The 20,397-nt window shown below is 38.0% G+C and overlaps 2 protein-coding genes across 4 annotated transcripts; both read right to left on the reverse strand.

Moving 5' to 3' along the window:
* Positions 1-1,699: 1,699 nt before the first annotated feature.
* Positions 1,700-14,059, reverse strand: LOC101738075 (proton-coupled amino acid transporter-like protein pathetic). 3 transcript variants are annotated; one of them, XM_004924853.3, is made up of 13 exons: positions 13,799-14,059; positions 13,017-13,070; positions 10,743-10,885; positions 9,098-9,242; positions 8,175-8,305; positions 7,575-7,659; positions 7,059-7,209; positions 6,553-6,750; positions 6,242-6,350; positions 5,344-5,457; positions 4,419-4,518; positions 2,807-2,901; positions 1,700-1,793 (listed from the first exon to the last, which is right to left on the reverse strand). In XM_004924853.3, exons 1-13 carry the CDS (start codon positions 13,811-13,813, stop codon positions 1,706-1,708), a joined length of 1,428 nt encoding a protein of 475 aa, XP_004924910.2. In that variant the 5' UTR covers positions 13,814-14,059; the 3' UTR covers positions 1,700-1,705. The 3 variants fall into 3 exon arrangements, with proteins under 3 accessions (XP_004924910.2, XP_021202773.2, XP_021202774.1); XM_021347098.3 differs by lacking the exon at positions 13,017-13,070; XM_021347099.3 differs by lacking the exons at positions 13,017-13,070; positions 13,799-14,059 and having other exon boundaries at positions 9,098-9,210; positions 10,743-10,878.
* A 3,329-nt stretch (positions 14,060-17,388) lies between these two features.
* LOC110384988 (uncharacterized) lies at positions 17,389-20,061 on the reverse strand. The gene is made up of 3 exons (XM_021347101.3): positions 19,991-20,061; positions 18,958-19,152; positions 17,389-17,855 (listed from the first exon to the last, which is right to left on the reverse strand). The coding sequence occupies exons 1-3, from the start codon at positions 20,042-20,044 to the stop codon at positions 17,409-17,411; spliced, it is 696 nt and encodes a 231-aa protein (XP_021202776.1). The 5' UTR covers positions 20,045-20,061; the 3' UTR covers positions 17,389-17,408.
* Positions 20,062-20,397: the final 336 nt, after the last annotated feature.

Consider the following 20,397-nt stretch of genomic DNA (forward strand, 5'->3'; position numbering starts at 1 on the left):
CGGGAGGAGGCCTATTGTGGCCCGCCGTCCCAACAGGCTGTTGGCGGCCCGATACCGCACAGAGCGCCCGCCTCGCCAGTTAGTGTTGGGCAAGCTATCGGAACTGACGTACGTCACGTTTTTTTTATTCCTTAAAATTAAAGGCACAATGTCAGGCAACAAAAGAATGATAAATATTTTGGAAAATAAATTAATTTTAAAATATATGCCCTGATAATAAGACGTATAACGACGTGCAACATAACTGTAACCATCTTCAGACCTATGTTGAAGGTGATTCCTTCTGTTTCGTGTTGACGACGTTCTACCTCTGCAACAGGTAACTGTTGTCATTATTTTTTACACATTACGAGTGCTTAGGTGGCTGTGCATGGTCTTCGAGCATGAGCTTTGGTTTGACTCCGTTTATTTTTCTGCGAGCAATGTATGGCGTTTATTGCACTACTCCTTATATTAAGGTATGTTATGACACTCTGTTTACTTACTCAATAACACATGAGTTGTTGTTTCGGGTCAGAAGGCTGCATTTAACATGAAAATAACGCTTCAAGTCTACTATATAAGGCCCTGTATTATATGTACATATTTTGTTTTCACAAGCTTAACAAATAGAGTGGTCTGAAAATTGCAGAAAACAAAGTTGTATCACCTTATCTTGTAGCATGGTGTGTTTAATTTTACCCATCAAAGTGTGCACTTTGACAACGCATGGTGATGAGATTTGACTATTTCAAGACCTATGTTAACTTTTTCATTTTATTTGAGAATCTATTTAATACACAGAGAGCCCTGTAGTCAAATTCATAAGGTAAATGAATCACAGAATTTAAAAAATCATTTCAGGAAATCAAGTAACACCTACGGCCGATCATATCCTTGAGATGAGCGGTAAACGGCGAAATTGTGTAGGGTGCTATGAAAAACTGCGGGAAACCATGAAGAGTTCCGAGGTGAAAAGGAAAGTAAAAAAAATTAAAACATACTGCAGAATGTGCAAGCAAAATCTTTGTGCGAAATGTTTTAAAGACAGCCATTAATAAATAATTAAATAAACAATTTTTATTTCTTTACTTTAATTCTGTTTTATTTTCGATATCCCCTTATTTTTGTCTTTCCCATCACTACTAAAAATACTTTCTAGTGCGGTTCTGGTCGATATCGACCCGCCACTTTCCCTGGTTTATTTCTCATTTTCTGTTCGGCAGATCCCGGGGCGAATCAAATCTAAAGAAGTTGGGTTCAAGGTTTTTCCAACAGTCCAAAAACTGTTCACCTACATTATGTTTTCGCAAAGTTATAGCAATTTAATCTAACCTAGTGCTGACGTGTCGAAAAAGACCTACCACGCACTGGCGGAAAAATCATTGGGGGCACAATTTGGCCCGCCGCACTAGACAAAGGTTTAAGATTTTACTTGCCGCAGCGAACGTGTTAAGCTAAACCATAATTAAAATTGGATGAACGACTTGTTAAGATCTATACAGTTTTCTCTATCTACTGCCTAGTTCAAACAGGCTGTGCAATATCACTGCATTTACTTAGCTTTTTTTATTTATTGCTATGCTATTTATTGCTATGCTATGAATGTAGAGCTCACTTTTACGGTAAGTAGTAATAGCTCATTGACATTAGTAATGCCAAGGAAATAGCCAAATCGCTGCCTCCTGCTAAACCTTAACACAATATTAAAAAACAGATCAAATAATTATACTTTAATGAACATCAGACAAAAAGCACTTCCTACTATCGTAAAAGCTATCATTACACTCATAATATTTATCGTTAACTTCCATCTGAAAAAAAAAAAAAAGACCTTTGTTACTTTATAAAACAATCATGAATTCAAACAATCGACCCTCATTAAGGCTGGTGGTTAATGACCCGAATGTTAAAATGTTTTTTTGTCCACAAAACATGATGAAGACCGAGTAAAGGACCTTCGTTTCGAAATACTGGTGGTAGGACCTCTTGCGAGTCCACATGGGGTCTCGGCCTATCTGGTATTAAGCCGTAGCCCATAGACATCAACAACGTAAATGCCGCCACCCACCTTGAGACATGAGTTCTAAGGTCTGCTTTTACAATACAGCTGCTGTCCCACCCTTCCGACCGAAACGCATTACTTCTTCACGGCAGAAATAGGCAGGGTGATGATACCTACCGTTGAAGACTCACAAAACGTCCTACCAACAGTTATTACGCTTGTAATTTTTTTGGGTTTGATTTTTGTTTCACTATGTTATTGTTGTTGATAAAAAAGTTGATAGATTACGAATAGATTAGTCGTCGTCGCCTAAAAGGATAAAGACGTCCGGTGCATTCGTGTTGAGCGATGCACCGGTGTTCGAATCCCAGGCGGTTACCAATTTTTCTAATGAAATACGTACTCAACAAATGTTCACGATTGACTTCCACGGTGAAGGAATAACATCGTGTAATAAAAATCAAACCCGCAACAATATAATTTGCGTAATTACTGGTGGTAGGACCTCTTATAAGTCCGCACGGGTAGGTACCACCACCCTGCCTATTTCTGCGGTGAAGCAGTAATGCCTTTCGGTTTGAAGGGCGGGGCAGCCGTTGTAACTATACTGAGACCGTAGAACTTATATTTCAAGGTGGGTGGCGCATTTACGTTGTGGATGTGGATGGAGAGGCTCCAGTAACCACTTAACACCAGGTGGGCTGTGAGTTCGTCCACCCATATAAGCAATAAAAAAAAGAACCGACACAATACTCCAAGTAATCTTGAAGTTAATTAAATTTAATAATTTTGAATTTAACTCAATCAAAAACTCATTTATACCTGAAACGTTCCTTCTGGTATTCGTTCCAAAAAGCAAAGCTGTCAATTAAAGCTGGAAATATAATGGCCGTCAACGGAAACAAAAAGCTTCCCATCTGAAACAAGCACCGTAATTCGCTTCCTCCATAGATTTGTTTTTACGTGTCAATAAGAGAATCTCTAGCGATCGGTACAGATGTAGGATCGCATTGGCATTATCCACAAGTGACTCAAATAGTTTGTTTTCCAAAACATCAAATTTAATACTAAACACATTGTTTGACGAGTTTTTACTAGGATTTCCTATTTTAATGAGTTTTCTATATTTTAGAGCTGTTGTAAGCACTGTGCGTCACTAATTCTTTTTTTATTGCCCTTGTAGACAGACGAGCACACGATTCACCTGATGGTGAGTGGTTACTGTCGCCCATGGACTCCAGCAATGCCAGGGGCAGAGCCAAGCCGCTGCTTACCGCTGAAATAGGAGGATAATGAGGAACAAAAATAAAATCGCCCCAAATGCCATTTGGGACATCGACGAATGATACCGCTCAATTCCTGGTTTTCCCAGCGCGTTAAAAAACATTGGTGACAGCGATATGGTCATAGTAATTGTAAGACTGTATTTCTATCAGAATTCTTCTCTTCTAGCTACAGGAATCATCGGATATACAAATATAAAAATTTTTGTTCAACTTGTAGAGATTGTTTGAGTAAGTAGTCCTTTAACACTCAGATTTATTTTTTATTGGCAGACTAGTGTACGATTAATCTGGGATTCGGCGGTTGTGGAAGTACATGAACAAAATAGCTCAAGCCAGATCTCAATAGTATTGGTTAATTAAACAGGAACACAAAATTGCTTCGATGCAGAAATAGGTAGCACTATTAAACAGTGGCTCAGAATATAGTCTACTAGTAATACTCTTCACAGGCATGCATTAAAGCACAAATAAGTAGTGGGATACTAATACTGTGGAAGAGTGAAGAAAAATTGGTATTAGTGTAGGGAACGTTCTGAGGTATTGTTTCAAATAATCCTGTCATATCCTTTTGTACATGCTATCCTCAACTGCCAGAGCCAAATTCATTTAATGGCCGTCTGGTGTAGTGGTAAGTGACATGGTCACTACACAAGGGGGTCGCGGGTTCGAATCCCGCCAAGGGAAGATATTTGTATGATAAATATAAATGTCTTTTCCACGGTTATGGATGAATATTAAATAAATGTATGTGTATAATAAAAATCTTACATTTATATCCGTTATCTGGTACCTGTACCACAAGTTCTTTACGAATTTATCACGGGACCAGTTAACGTGGCGTGATTGTTAGTAAATATTTTATTTTTTATTTTTTTATTCCTACTACCTAAAGCCCCTGCATTTCTAGAGACCATTCCTGTTCCTCCACGGCTTAAGCATATGACATGGCCTACTTCAGACAAAATTTAAAATGTGAAAAGCACTGCCATTATTGATGTTCATGATGGACGGTGAATTATTACGGAATGAACCTGACTCTTCTGCCTGGGAAGACAATAAAAGCCTGCTAGGCTAATAACACGTAGTTAATATATATTTGGTATTTGTTAGAATACTATAAACTATTATATAAACATAGTAGCACTTACGAATACCATAACGGAGGTTAGATTTGGAACTAATGTTGTAATACCCGTGATTAGGATAATCAGAAACATCATATAAATTCTTTCCCACAGCTTGCGGTCTCTAAAATTTATGGCTTTTATGAAGTTTCTGCATGAATAAAGCAGATTAATAATAGTAATATTAGCGTCATGTGACTAATTAACCCACAGACAAAGCCTACTGAGTTTCTCGCCGGATCTTCTCAGTGGGTCGCGTTTCCGATCCGGTGGTAGATTCTGCGAAGCGCTGCTCTTGCTAGGGCCAGTATTAGCAACACTTCCGGTTTGAGCCCTGAGAGCTCACCTACACGCTAGGGTAACGATGACATAGCCTCTCAAGGCTATCAGCATAGGTAGGAAAAAAAGTGACTAATTCCTACTTTATTAAATCATTTCAATGAAATCGACTTGTATGCAATTATGCAAGAATGTAATTATGAATGCCTATAACTACGTTTAAAGGTAATCACGCTTGTTTAAAATTGATTTTTTCAATTAAACTCTCACCTATGGATTCTAATGTATGCAGCGTAAATTATTTACGAATAAACATGTTTGAGAGATATATGACTGTTTGGTTATCGAATTCTATAGGAATCACAGCGTATTCATGCGCCATCCATCTTGAGACATGAGTCCTAAGTCTCAGTTCTATAGTATAACGGCTTCCCCACTCTTCAAACTGGAATGCTTTATTTGTGGCAAAAATAGACAGAACGATGTTGGTACTTATCTGCCCAGGCTCCAAATACGCCTTACCACTGTATTTTGAAATGTGCTAAATGCGTATTAGATTTTACTTTTAAGCTATATAACAAAAGGCTTATTAAATCTATGATCTTCGTAAATTTAGCTTTACGGATGACCGTGTTTGCGAAATTAATTAAAGAATTGAAATATTTTCAACCTGTTATGTAATTTTCCAAGATAATACCAAACGAGTCTGAACGGGACCCAGAATTTAACACCAAAAGTCACGCAGAGCATTAAAATCAGCTTGAATTGTAAAATCAATGGAAATCTGTGAAAGGAACTTGTCAGTATCATACTAGGTACTACTACATAATTGGTAGGAATTTGACTGAGCTTTCGGCGCGCACTGCGGTACCGTAGGTCTGGTGTAGCCGGTGTGGTGGAGCTCGATGGGGTTTAGTCGGTAGTCGTTCTGCGGGGCAAGTGCTTCGCGCGCCTTTCTCAAGGCGTAGTCTCTTGCGAGGAATTCGGGGAGGTGAAGGACCTTGGCCCTCCTCGTCCCCCTCTTCCTCTCAGGAGGCGCCGGAGTCCGACATAACCCGGTTCGTTACCCCCCTGGACCGGGTATCCGTAAATGGATTCCCAAGCGTTAAAAAAAAAAGAAAAAAAAGGAATTTGACTGAGTACGATCTAAAGAATTTGCAAAAGTAATGTAGTTTGCGTTTTTATTGCTCATGAACTCGTTTTGCATTCCGTGTTTACCGCAGGCCATAGACACCGAGATTTGTACCTATATATAGCAATATGATAGCACCAGTAGGTACTATAAATAATTATGCAATTATATTCTTATTATTTTGCCTAAAAGATAATCTGAGCAAAGGCTGGTAATGAATTAGAAAAAATGATATTATCTGGAAAAGAATTTGAAGTCTAGCACAATGGAACCACTCAATATGACCAGGAGGTTGAAGGACCTGAACGCTTGCACGAAGTTTTACTAGCTTATCAGTATTTTCTCACAACGAAGTACTTTTAAACTCTTTTAATGGCGCATAAAAAAAGAATCATATTAATACTAGACTGTTTACTATACATTAAGAGGTACTAACACTTCCGACACTCCCATGTGAACTGTTATAGGACCCTGGCAGTTTTCACCGAATCCCCAATACCCAAAAAATCCTGTAACTGTCACCAAACACAGCACCACTGACATACCTAAAAATACCATACACTTGAGTGATTCGGCACCCGACCCCGTACCAAAGCCCAGTCGGGGCCATTGAGACGGCGGGATAGGGTCGACGCAGACCATGCTACATCCATCCCGCCATACACTTGAGTCAATCATTACTGATATATCTAGAGTCGTCGTTGGTCTTTATATATGTTGAGAAAATTAGAAAATTTTTTCTCTCACCGTATTGCAAAACAATGAAGAATAATTTTGGCCTTTCCATATTGTTCTCAACCGGTAACGTGGCTGTAATACCGCTTAAAGCGTACAGAATAATACTGCTGCCTCTGATCAGACCACCATAGTTCTTCCAGGCGGGTCTTTCGCGTATAGGCACCGTCGATGACATTCCATAGTAAAGAGCTATGGCCATACATATACCTGAAAATGGATAAAAACTATCCCTGATTAAAGTTATAAAGCCCAGTCTAAATTAGGCAAAAGCAAGCTAGCGGTACTTATCCGTACGGACTTATGATACGGCCTACAACTACATATTTTATCGTGTAAGCCATGCGTTTCAGTTTTAATGATGGGATAGATGAGACCGATTAATCTGGTAACTAAATGAAACCGTACTCGTTTTTCCGACTTAGTAATAAATAAACAAAATGGTTTCCCGATCTATGAAGCACACTACGTTAAATATTCCAATTTGGGTTTCCAAAAATTCCCTTCTATGAACTTGCCTATAAACAAATCAGCTAATAAAGAAAATGGAGCTAAATATCTCATGTTCCTGATGAGGCACACCGCAATTAGTGGTACCATTGTGATCATTACGTATATCCTTAGATGCAGTTCTTGATGGCTTAGCGAAGGGGAAACCGCTTCTAAAACCTGGAATAAAATATCAATGCTTGTTATGATTTGTAAGCAATAATTTGGGCATACTTATTACATATACTGGGTCTTAAGTAGTACTGCAAGCTCGCAAATGTTGGTATAACCGACCTGCCTGTTTCAGAAGCAAAGCATCTTTTGCTCCGGGTGGGACAGCTGTTATCTCATACATTCAGGCTGTTGATACGTAAGAGCTTTTTGTATTGATAGATAGACCAGCATGCGACTGACCTTCACCGTCAATCATACAAGTCAGCCGCGGTATGGCTATCTATGGACCTACCGCTGAAGACTTCTAGTTAGCGCTAAATAGAAATAGCCCAGTATAATAATAGAAGTCGTGTAAGGTCACAAAAAAATACCTTTTTCAATGTTGTTGCAATGATAATTTCATAAATACAACATGTCCCGCACATTTGTACAAACAAACAGATATCTACAAAGTACCTGGAAAAATACAAGTTCCTAAAAATGTTCAGTGTTAACTTAAAAATCCCAATCTACGTCACTACGAATCTGCGGCGAAGAGTTGGGCCATTGCACCACCTTCTTAACAAGTTCAATGTATTGATCTCTCCAGAGACGCTCAATCTTGTTAAAGTCATTATTGTTACATGGTTGGTACATTTTACCAGATCACGCGTGTTACACTGTTTTCAATTTAATTCAATGCCACTTTCAAGGTTTAAGGTGTACGAGGGTATCATACTGAATTTAGTAGCTCCTCTAAATATATGGTTTAAAAGAGTTGGTAAAAGACCACAAAGTTCTTTTTCTTCTACCCGATTCTTGGTGATAGGCTTTTCATCTTTTATTTCGGGATGTTTGAACGATAACCCTAAAGAGACTTCATTTGACTTAACCCAGAAACATCGCCTTGAAATTATCAAATATGCCAATGAATTTATTAAAATAATTAAATTTTAAAATGGCATAAACCGGTTTGAATGAAAATAATTTACCGAAGAGTTTTGCTGTAGTTCCTTAACTTCTTTAAAGGTCCTATAGCAACAACAGCCTCTACTAGGTCCGCGTATGTAAGCCTTGGTACTCTCAACAACACGTACATTTTATGGGCTGATTTGACCAATAGCTGAAATACAAGGAAGTGTGAGTAAGATGAATCAGGTGATGAAATAGTCTTCCAATTCTAAGTGGAGAAGATAGAAATTTTGCATTATATACTTTGCAAATATGGTAGTCTAGAAAGGATATGAATGAACATCTTGGGGAATGGTTATCTGGACTAAAATGTCTGTAAGCCATGCCCATTCATGCAGACGGTATTTGAAGATGAGGCGTAGAAGACATGGAAATCATATAATAGATCCAAAGAATCATAGTGTCGGATAATTGTTTACCCCTCTAAAATCTAAGATAAAATAAATGTCTTAAATTAGTGAGAAAGTATTGGATTTTAAGTAAGATATTTTAACTGAAAGACGCGCAAGCCTTTCTTCTCAATCAGATACTTATTAAGCTAGACATTTTCTTCTTGTCAGTTGTTTTTGCCACAATATTATTAAATAATTCCATCAATACAATCTTATGATAAGACATAGCGTGACAAATTTAATAAAATGGAACTAGAGACCGACCAAATTAACTTTAATTAGAGTCTTCAACTTTGTTTTGGATAATTAAATAGTTCATTAGATGATTTGACTAAAGAGCTCGGGGATTAATATTACAAAGTTTGCACTCAAACTATATTTGAATAGTCTATCTAGGCGAGACCCCTCACACTCTTTGCGAATCAAACCAGTTTCCCAACACTACTTTGGCTTACGATGCGACATGCCTATATTTTGGGGACCAATTACTATCTACGAGGAAATTGAACTGACTCAAACAACACCTAACATAGTTCTTTCCGATAACTTACCATCATACAACGACAGATGATTCCTCCCATGACGAACGTTACGACTAAAGACGTCCAAAGACCAGCGAACATGTAAGCCACATGGACGTTTAGTATGCCAGCCCCAAAGAATCCTTTAATTAAATATGCCGTAGATTCAAATAGACTGAGGAATTAAAGTACATTTCATAATTCACAGGTTTATGTGTAATATACCTATTTATTTTTATTACTATAACCTAACATAGTAGCTGCGCTACATGTAGACGAGTATCAGTAAATAAATAATTAGCAAGAAGATCATAACTTTTCTTCATGTTTTTCCACGAGCTATGATATCAAACGTGACTTGTCGACAGTACTTAATCCCCAGGCATTGCTGAAGTCCATAGGCGACCGTAACCACTCACCATTAGGTAGGCCATACGCTCGTCTGCGTATCAGGTCAATAAGAAAATAATAAAAAACAGATATGAGGTGCCTATAATAAAGGTTATAAACTAAATTTTCTGCATCCTACATTTTCCATTGTTTTGGATTCTCCACTAAATTCATTAAAATCTTGCCTTAATATTTTTACGGAAAATGAATTCGAGCTGATTATTAAAGTATTGTAGCATATAAACTGATATTTCCTAGCTGGTGTTAACTAGTTACCATCGCATAAACATCAGCAATGTCGGAGATACAAGCGGTGATCTACCTAATCAGTCAAGCATTGTACTTTCCTTGGCTTTCGTATATCGAAAACATAATTAAGACCATTTTTACGGTTTAATATTGCGTTTTTATTTTCATTGTATTGTTACGCCGGTAAGAGTAACGCCATCTATCGCCGAATAGTCGAACGAATATCGAAGGATCTAGAACGATCGAGAAGTACAACGCTATCTATTGACAGATAGCGGAAACTAATACTAGGGATGTGTAGAATATTCTCGATAATTCTAGGGATGGGGTATCGGCTATAAAAGCATTGTAGGGATGGCACGCAGTCAGTCAGTAATCGGAACTACTCGAAGCGAAACGGCGAACGGATCACCTGAAGCGAAGCGGAACAATCGAATTGAGTATTTTAAAGTGTTAGTGAAGTGTTCTAAGTGTCGAATACAGTTTTTAGTTGTACTTTGGTGAAATTTTATTTATCCCGAACCGCAGCGCGTAACAGTATTTTGCATACTTCACAGTTTTCATTCACTCATGTATGTTTAAAAATCCATTTGGAATTTAAGAATTTTTGAGCCGCTAAGAATTGAAAGTGAATTGATCTGCGACCTATATAGCCTATTCCTTTATTTAACCTATTCCTTTGTTATGAAAGTCAATTGTGATCCCAAATTAGGCACAGGTTTATTAATTGATAATTAGCATCTAGGTCAAGATCTGAAAGCTCAGCAAATCATCATTGCTCGATACACGAGCATCCATAACTATACTTGAGACCTTAGAACTTATATCTCAAGGTGGGTGGCGCATTTACTTTGTAGATGTATATGGGCTCCAGTACCCACTTAACACCAGGTTGGCTGTGAGGTCGTCCACCCATCTAAGCAATAAATAATAAAAATATCGAGCATCTCCCCTTTTAGGCCAAGTATACTACGAGATGGTTGATGGATGGAATTTTTTGCACTATTTAATCTATTAGCTGTAAAATATATTTTACTTATATAGTAGAGGACTGTGTCTTTCGACCGTAAAGTCGTAATTGTCCGTTTCGGTTCCCGGATACAGTTCGTATGTGGCAACTGAACTGTCTCTCTCGAAGTCAAGATATTGATTCAAATTCGTTGACAGCGAACCGCGATTCTGGAAGTACCAAAGTATTAGTTTTCCGTACACGCTTTTGTTTGGAACGTTTGATCTCTTCAATTGTTGGCTGTATTGAATTGCTGTACGTTAGTCTCGCTAGGTCTGGACCGACTTGGCTAATTTCAGTCTTGAATTATTTGTGGAAGTCCAGGGAATGTTTAAAAGGCAGATAAATATGAAAAATCATCGGAATTAAATAAAAATAACAATTTTGTTTTTCCTTTGATGTGTCCCCCGTCGGACGGATTCCTTTTGTTTGTTTCAAGTTTATTTTATACAAAAGCTTAGAGGTCTTTTATTTGTAGATTGAGGCACTACGAAGTTTGCCGGGTCAGCTAGTTATAAATAAACTTGTATCCTTGAAAGGTTGCTAAACAGACGTTGTTGTTCAAGTAGGTATAGCTAAGTCTCGTAAAAATTTTGCAATAAATCAATTATCAATACGGGATGAACTTAGTGAATGTTTGCAGCGCTTTAGAATGAATGAAAGAAAGAAAGAAATCATTTATTCGCTAAGCATAGTGAAAATGAGTTATTACATAAGTTAAAAGCAGCGTGTATGCTTTGTCATTATTTGACATGCGAATTTTAGTGCAGTGCAAGATATTATGATATTATATAATTTACCATTCATTCATCCTAATTCAACTAATAATTAAAAAATCCATTTATTTCCAATATCGCCCCTAAGAAAATCTTTTAGATGATAATAATTTTCACTAATAAGATTATTTTTTAGTTTTTTTCTTAAAATTAAAATCGTCTAAGTCTCTTAATTTCTTTAGTAGTTTATTAAATATCCTAACGCTCATACCTAGTATGCTATTAGTCTTTAATGTAGTTTTGGATTTTGGATAATTGATGATGATGCTTTTGATAGTGTGTTCCAACGAAACACCCAAAATTTTTTTTTTTTGCATTGATGGGTGGAAGTGCTCACAGCCCACCTGGTGTTAAGTGGTTACTGGAGCCCATAGACATCTACAATGTAAATGCGCCACCCACCTTGAGATATAAGTTCTAAGGTCTCAGTATAGTTACAACGACTACCCCACCCTTCAAATCGAAACGCATTACTGTTTCACGGCAGAAATAGGCGGGGTGGTGGTACCTACCCGTGCGGACTCACAAAAGGTCCTACCGCCAGTGATTACGAAAATTATAATTTTGCCGGTTTGATTTTTATTACACGATGTTATTCCTTCACTGTGGAAGTCAATCGTGAACATTTGTGAAGTACGTATTTCATTAGAAAAATTGGTACCCGCCTGCGGGATTCGAACACCGGTGCATCGCTACATACGAATGCAACGGACGTCTTATCCTTTAGGCCACGACGACTTCAACTGTGTCTAGTATAGTCCAGAAGATGTTCATGATTATTCATATTTGATAGGTACTGGAAACCCCGTATAAGGAGAAGTCACTTAATGTAAATGACGGTGGAAAGCGGTTTGGCGATAATATGTGTAAGCCTTGGAATCATTCAGATTAAGGCAACTCGTAAGCAAAAGGCAGAGTTTGTCTATAGGGTACATCATGACTCGCGTTTAATGGTACATTACGAAATTGTTCCTTCTCAAGTACTTCTTTATTGCTTAGATGGGTGGACGAGCTCACGACCCACCTGTAGTTAAGTGGTTACAGAAGCCCATAGATATCTACAACGTAAATGCGGCTGTCCAATTTGAGACAAGAGTTCTAAGGTCTCAGTTCTTACAGATCAACGGCTGTTTCACCTTTCAAACCGAAACGCGTTACTGCGGAGCCTCACCAGACGTCATACGACCAGTAAAAATAAGTATAATATAGAAGTACAACACAGAAGATAAATGATACACCTATCATCATACACCCGCCTATTTCTGCCGTGAAGCAGTAATGCGTTTCGGTTTGAAGGGAGGGGCAGCCGTTGTAACTATACTTGAGACTTTAGAACTTATATCTCAAGGTGGGTGGCACATTTACGTTGTGGATGTCTATGGGCTCCAGTAACCACTTAACACCAGGTGGGCTATGAGCTCGTCCATCCACCTAAACAATAAAAAAAAAAATAAAAATTAACAGAGTGAAGCCACATCATAATCTGGGAACAAGTTCTAAACAAATCTGTACAAAATTTACTTACAGAATAAATAGACGAACTACTTATCCTTTTAGACATATCGTTTTTGGTGTTATCCTGAATGAAATAGAAAATATTAATTACACTACTACTGCAATAAATTAAGTTTAATTATTACAGACGTTACGCGAATAAAATAATCGTGCACTGCAGTTAAGCAAGGATGATAAGGGATTAATGAAGGTACTTATGAAAAGTGTCTGTGGTCACAGGACAACTCGGTCATATTTTTTTTTTAATACGTAGATGGGTAGACAAGCTCACAGCCCGCCTGGTGTTAAGTGGATACTGGACCCCATAGACATCTACAACGTAAATGCGCCACCCACCTTGAGATATAAGTTCTAAGGTCTCAGTATAGTTACAACGGCTAGCCCACCCTTCAAACACTCTTCAAACCGAAACGCATTACTGCTTAACGGCAGAAATAGGGTGGTGGTACCTACCCATGCGGACTCACAAGAGGTCCTACCACCAGTGATTACGCAAATTATAATTTTGCGGGTTTGATTTTGATTATTTAATAGGTAGATTTGAAGCTCAATCTTTGAGCAGATTCTAAATTTTTGATACACCTCAATCAAATGAAGTGGCGTTCAGTCCAGTTTTCTATGATCTGCTTTAGTTAGTTTTGTTAGTCGTAGTAAGTAGTTTAGTTAGTTATCGGAACCAAAATGGTTGAATCAAAATGCCCTACACCGGTAATCTCGTGGTCCAGATCTAAGTATCTTATAAATCTTCCCATTTCTCCTATTGCTGTTACTTAATATTAAGTTTTCACTTACCGGCCTCAAAGACATTTTGCTGGTCTAGGAAATTTTTAGGAGCGGCGATACATTTTCATTATTACGACATTTCGAGAGCATATTTGTGAAACTCCCGACAGTATAGTTGTGTTTGAGCACATTGCTTTTATAATTCCAATATCGTGTGTGTATTTTTTTTTTGTGAATAATTTAGTTTTAGGTCCTGTTTTTATTTAATTTTGACAGCAATGAAAATATTGTCGTCTTGGAAATGTAATATGATTGACAGCTGTGGACAGTCGCATAGATACTAATAATACACTGTTGTAACTTTTTTCCAAAGAGTAAAAATTCAAAAATGCTAGATTATGATACAGTAAAAGCTTTTTATTCACGGGTATAGGTTCCGTGAATACAGAAACCGTGAATAGGAAAAAGCGCGTTAACAAACTTAAAGGATATTCGGTGGGATACCTAAATTTTGGAATCCTTTATTATCAATTTATTTTTTATTGCTTAGATGGGTGAACGAGCTCACAGCCCACCTGGTGTTAAGTGGTTACTGGAGCCCATAGACATCTACAATGTAAATGCGCCACCCACCTTGAGATATAAATTTTAAGGTCTCAGTATAGTTACAACGGCTACCCCACCCTTCAAACCGCCATCCACCCCCGCGGACTCACAAGAGGTCCTACCACCAGTAATTACGCAAATTATAATTTTGCGGGTTTGATTTTTATTACACGATGTTATTCCTTCACCGTGGAAATCAATCGTGAACATTTTTTGAGTACGTATTTCATTAGAAAAATTGGTAACCGCCTGAGATTCGAACACCGGTGCATCGCTCAACACGAATGCACCGGACGTCTTATCTGTTAGGCCACGACGACTTCAGACATCAATGCGTATGTACCGCTGTACTGATTTGATAGAATCGTTATGAATTTGAAATCACAACGATTCTAAAGAAGTTTCACTTCAAAAATCATACACTTGGACAAGAATGTTTCAAACTACGATTAGAATATTGAAGAAGCATATTTGTTAATACAAAATTATTGGTCATTCCTCAGTCATGTTGATAGTTTTAAATACTACTATTTTCTTTGTCATTCGGGCATTACTCGAAAAGTCTGGATTTACATGTGCTCAAACAATCAAGCTCCCTGTAAATGTTGTCGTGGAAAAAGGAGAAGTGGCCTGCTGCATTTGACTGTGCCAATGTTCGAATCTTATAGTATATGTTTTTTTTTTAAATTGCTTCGATGGGTGGACGAGCTCACAGCCCACTTGGTGTTAAGTGGTTACTGAAGCCCATAGACATCTACAATGTAAATGCGCCACCCACCTTGAGATATAAGTTCTAAGGTCTCAGTATAGTTACAACGGCTACCCCACCCTTCAAACCGAAACGCATTACTGCTTCACGGCTGAAATAGGCGGGGTGGTGGTACCTACCCGTGCGGACTCACAAGAGGTCCTACCATCAGAATGTTGGAATCTTGTAGGTGATGTCTGTTTTATATTTCAAAACAGTACCTACCTGGGCAGTAAATCTTAATGATCTTCCATTATTGATTTGGAAGACTGCAATCTTAGTTAAATCAGCGTTCTCGCAAATAAATTAAATTATTTAGAATCTAATGTTATGGTAACTGCCAAGCTTGTCTTTTTATTGCTTAGATAGGTTAACGAACTCACGGCGCAACTGGTGCTAAACGGTTACCAGAGTCCAGTAAAACATTCTCTGAATTAGGCTGAGCTTAAATTACTAGACAAATTGCATACACTTGTTTTAGAAGGAAACTCATTCGTGAACAGTCTTCAAGAAGACATTAGGGGGTCGTCCCTACACTTCGAAACCATGCCGATTCATAATTTCATCATGCGATTGATTTAGTATTGTCGTATTAGGAATCACCTGAAGTGGTGGATCAAAGGCGATTGTATGCAGCGGAGATGCGAATGTTGCGATGGATGTGTGGAGTAACCAGAATGGATAGAATACGGAATGAATATGTTAGAGGAAGTCTGAAAGTGGCACCTGTGACAGAGAAGCTGAGAAGTGCGCGTTTGGGATGGTATGGACATGTGATGAGACGAAATGAAAATAGTTGATAAGAGAATATTAACTATGAATGTGGAAGGATATAGAGGAAGAGGTAGACCTAAGAAAAAATGGATGGATTGCGTGAAAGATGATATGGGTAAAAAGAGAGTGAGCGAAGAAATGGTATATGATAGAAGAGTATGGAAGGAGAAAACATGTTGCATCGACCTCAGGTGACTGGGAGAAGGGCAGGATAATAATGTATTAGGAATCACCGGTAACTATCTACCTTATCAGTTCCAACACAATTCCAATGGTATATCCAAAGTTCTAATAATAATTATAATGAGAGTTTCTCATATGTAATCTTAAATTCACACAAAGACGAGATCTGTTTAAAATACGTTCAGTATACAACGCGTTTCTGCTGCGTTTTCCCGTCAATCTATCTATAGGTCCTAATATTATAAAGCTGAAGAGTTTGTTTGTTTGAACGCGCTAATCTCAGGAGCTACTGGTCCGATTTGAAAAATTCTTTCAGTGTTAGATAACACATTTATTGAGGAAGGCTATAAGCTATATAATATTACGCCAAGACTAATACGCGGAGCACCAATAAAGAAAGTTTCAAAATCGGGTTTTTTCCCTTTTGAGAGCTTCCGCTGCGTGCGCTGCAGAAACGGTTAAAGTTTCGCTAAAATTGTTCCCCTTTAAAAGATCTAAAAAAAGTCCGTGACAGCATATGTCTATATGTTAAGGTTGGCTCACTGTAACTTTTTTTATGCTAACCAAATTTGTTCTACAATAAAGCATTATTTGTGAACTATTCCACGCGGACGAAGTCGCGGGCAAAAGCTAGTACTAAGTGGTTTTTGCAGATGTTCCGTTGTAACTACTAAACCATGCATACGATTGACTTGAAACTTGGTATCCATGTAGAAAATACATGTACTTAATGGTTAGGCTAATATTTATATGAGTGTTGGACTCCCTAATAATAATGACAATAAATAATAATGTTAATTTTAAATACCCCGCGAAACGGGCGAGTACGGCTAGTCATTATCACTACATAGTATAAAACAAAGTTGCTTTCTCTGTCCCTATATCTGTCTGTCCCTATGTATGCTTAAATCTTTAAAACTACGCAACGGATTTTGATGCGGTTTTTTTAATAGATAGAGTGATTGAAGAGGAAGGTTTATATGTATAATAACATCCATTAAATAGTGGAAAAATCAATAATAAATTACAGTTTCCGAAGCGAAACGAGGGCCGGTCGCTAGTCTTATATTGATTATTGTCGCTACTTTTACTGGTGGTAGAACCTTTTGTGAGTCCGCACGGGTAGATATCACCACCCCCCTTATTTCTGCCGTGAAGCAGTAATGCGTTTCGGTTTGAAGGGCAGGGCAGCCGTTGTAACTATACTGAGACCTTAGAACTTATATCTCAAGGTGGGTGGCGCATTTATCTTGTATATGTCTATGGGCTCTGGTAACCACTTAACACCAGGTGGGCTGTGAGCTCGTCCACCCATCTAATCAATAAAAAAAGTACAGAAGAAAACAAATCAGTTGCAAATCCCTTTATTTAACATCTCGTACATCCGGCTTTAACAGATTCAAGTTTAATACCTCTGGTACTTGGCTGGCATTCGTCGTCGTTGCATTCGTTCGAATCATAACAGTCTCCTAGCTCACACGAGTCTTCCTTCTCTTCTTCACAATCGTATTTCACTTCGCATTTCTTAGCGCAGCTATCTTTTGTCCTTCCGCTAAATTTGTCCGAGCACGAATCCTGGCATTGATTTTTTGCGCTGCATCGGAGGTTATTGGAGAATCGCAGAAGCTCCTTCAGGATCGGGGATTTCGATGTTTTTTTCGGTCCCATTAAAGCGATTTCCGAGTCTTCAGTACGCGGTCGGTAAATCAATGGGTTAACGTCGTATCCTGGTTTTGGTTTTGAGTAGTAAGATTTTATGGGATCCAAGTCGTTGTGTGGCAAGTAATTCGGTTCGTTTCCTGGTTTTGGCTTCACCTGTAATTTAGATTTATTAGAGAATCAACACAATGAGATATAGCCCTTTGAAGATACAAGCAGTACGGACTGATAATTTTGGAAGGTACCACGAAAAAGGTCCAAACCCAAAACTCTGGTATAGAAAAGCAAAAAAGCCTTGCACTCAACAGAGTAATTGTAATTAACATAAAGCTTAGACTAAAAGTCTTATTATTGTACTACCAAAACTTAGCTGATACAACGGAGACAAAATAAATTCGAATCGTATGTACTGATATCACGGAGACAAAATAATTGTACACGCAAAACTTATACAGTTTACTGGTTAAAGTGGTACATTTAATTATTATTAAATGTACATTTAATTATCATTACATCTCCCATGGGATGTTACGACAGTAATTCATTGTGATGTAAATATAACTACTAACATAGGTCTAAGTCTTATTAACAATTTATATGAGTCATGGTTACTTGCAATAAAAACATTTATATTATTATTATTATAAATTAATTAATGAAAAAGAGATTTGTAATTTAGACTCCAATTAAAACACAATTCATTTTTAAAAAATCACGTAAGATTAAAACTGTCTTTTTTTGGATTAATGTTTTGAATTTGTTTTGATTCTATACTGGTATACGATAAAGCATATTCTGCTATATTGTACCCAATATTCAATGCACTTTAGTAAATTTGTAGTTGTAGGAATTTCAGTATACGCCTAATCGGCTGACTCGTTTGGTAAATCAGACCTATATCCTTTAGCGAAATTCTAATTGGCTTTGGATTAAAAAATAAAGGACATTAGAGTCTACTAGATCATCGGTGAATGTCATCCAGGCGCCAACAAGATTCCGACCTGCTAACACTGATAATTTTTTTTCTTCTGAATCTTCTGCCCCCTTTCTCTATTACTGAAATGGACTACTTACTGGCATCCACTTGTCCCACCAGTAAGGGCCCAGCACTCATGACACTAATGCCTGAGCTTCCAACATCGTCAAGTGCTAAGATTGTTTAGTGACATTCGCCAATAAAAAATGGCATTATTTACTAACGTGTGTATACAATTAATGTTTTGTTTGCCTAAGTTGACTAAAATCATAGGCCCCTCACCATTACGACTTCGGGAACATCCTCCACTGATTCAGATAAATGATTCTTGTCGTATTTCGGTATAAGGTAGTCTTTGAATTTGTGTCCGTCTATATTCGTGACCATCACAAGGATCGGTCTATGATTGTGGGCCGCCTGCTCGTAGAGCTTTTTCAGAATAGCGGAACCCGGCATTGAAGTTACTGAGCTTAATGCCTGTGGAATAGGAAACAAAACATTTAGATAATTTGACTGCGCGACGTTGCCATTTAGTAGCAACACCCACTTCTTCGTTAGTGCTAGTTCTGACTAATATATTCATTGGAGATTAGGAATTGTTCTCTGGGTACCTATTAGGACCTATTACCAACTGCCATTTACTGAGTGTATTGTAAGTCCACACCGAAATAAACCAAAACTCTGCCTATTTACTGGTGGTAGGACATCTTGTGAGTCCGCACGGGTAAGTACCACTACTCTGTCTATTACTGCCGTGAAGCAGTAATGCGTTTCGGTTTGAAGGGCGCGGCAGCCGTTGTAACTATACTGAGACCTTAGAACTTATACCTCAAGTTGGGTGGCGCATTTACGTTGTAGATGTCTATGGGCTTCAGTAACCACTTAATACCAGGTGGGCTGTGAGCTCGTCCACCCATCTAGCAATAAAAATAAATAAAAAATAACGTTGGCTAAGTGGTTGGCTGTCCTGCTGACTACCATGGTCCGATCGGGATTCGGGGTTGTACTGACTCTTGTTTCCTTTGCATTTCGCTGACAGAAAATATTTGCTTTGAGCTCTTGAATGAAACTATTTTATCATTATCATCATCAGCCTTTATCTGCCCACTGCTGGAGATAGGCCTTCCCCAATGCCTTCCACATAATGCGGTCCTCCGCCTTCCGCATCCAACGACTTCCCGCCGTGCGCTCTAAGTCGTCAGTCCACCTGGTTGGAGGACGCCCCACGCTCCTTGTACCCATCCGTGGCCTCCATTCGAGGACTAAATTTTATCGCAACGTTATAATTAAAGAAAATAACAGTAGTAGTACTCACGATACACGCAATGACAATAGCAATATTAGACGCCATTTTGTTGAAAGCGATCATTTCGATCCGACCACGTCTGGTGTACAAATGAAGGCTTCTTACTTTTCACAGCTTAAATTAAAAAACTCAAGTAGTGTGATTTTAATTAGTTTTTCAATCTAAAATCGTGTGTAATGTAATCAAATCACGATTTTTACGCCCGTTTAATCTGTAATTTTAATTTCAACATTGATTTAATTTCATGGGTGTGTATTGTTAATTATCCGAAGCTACATACGATGTAGTGCGTCGTCATTGTACGACTTGTAATTAATTTATTGAACTATCAGAATTCATATTATCTATATATTAATACGTGAAGCAAAAACGTGAAGATGAAGTCGTCGTGGCCTAAAGGATAAGACCTCCGGTGC

Source organism: Bombyx mori, chromosome 24 (assembly GCF_030269925.1).
Source record: "Bombyx mori chromosome 24, ASM3026992v2".
NCBI classification, from domain to species: Eukaryota; Metazoa; Arthropoda; class Insecta; order Lepidoptera; family Bombycidae; genus Bombyx; species Bombyx mori.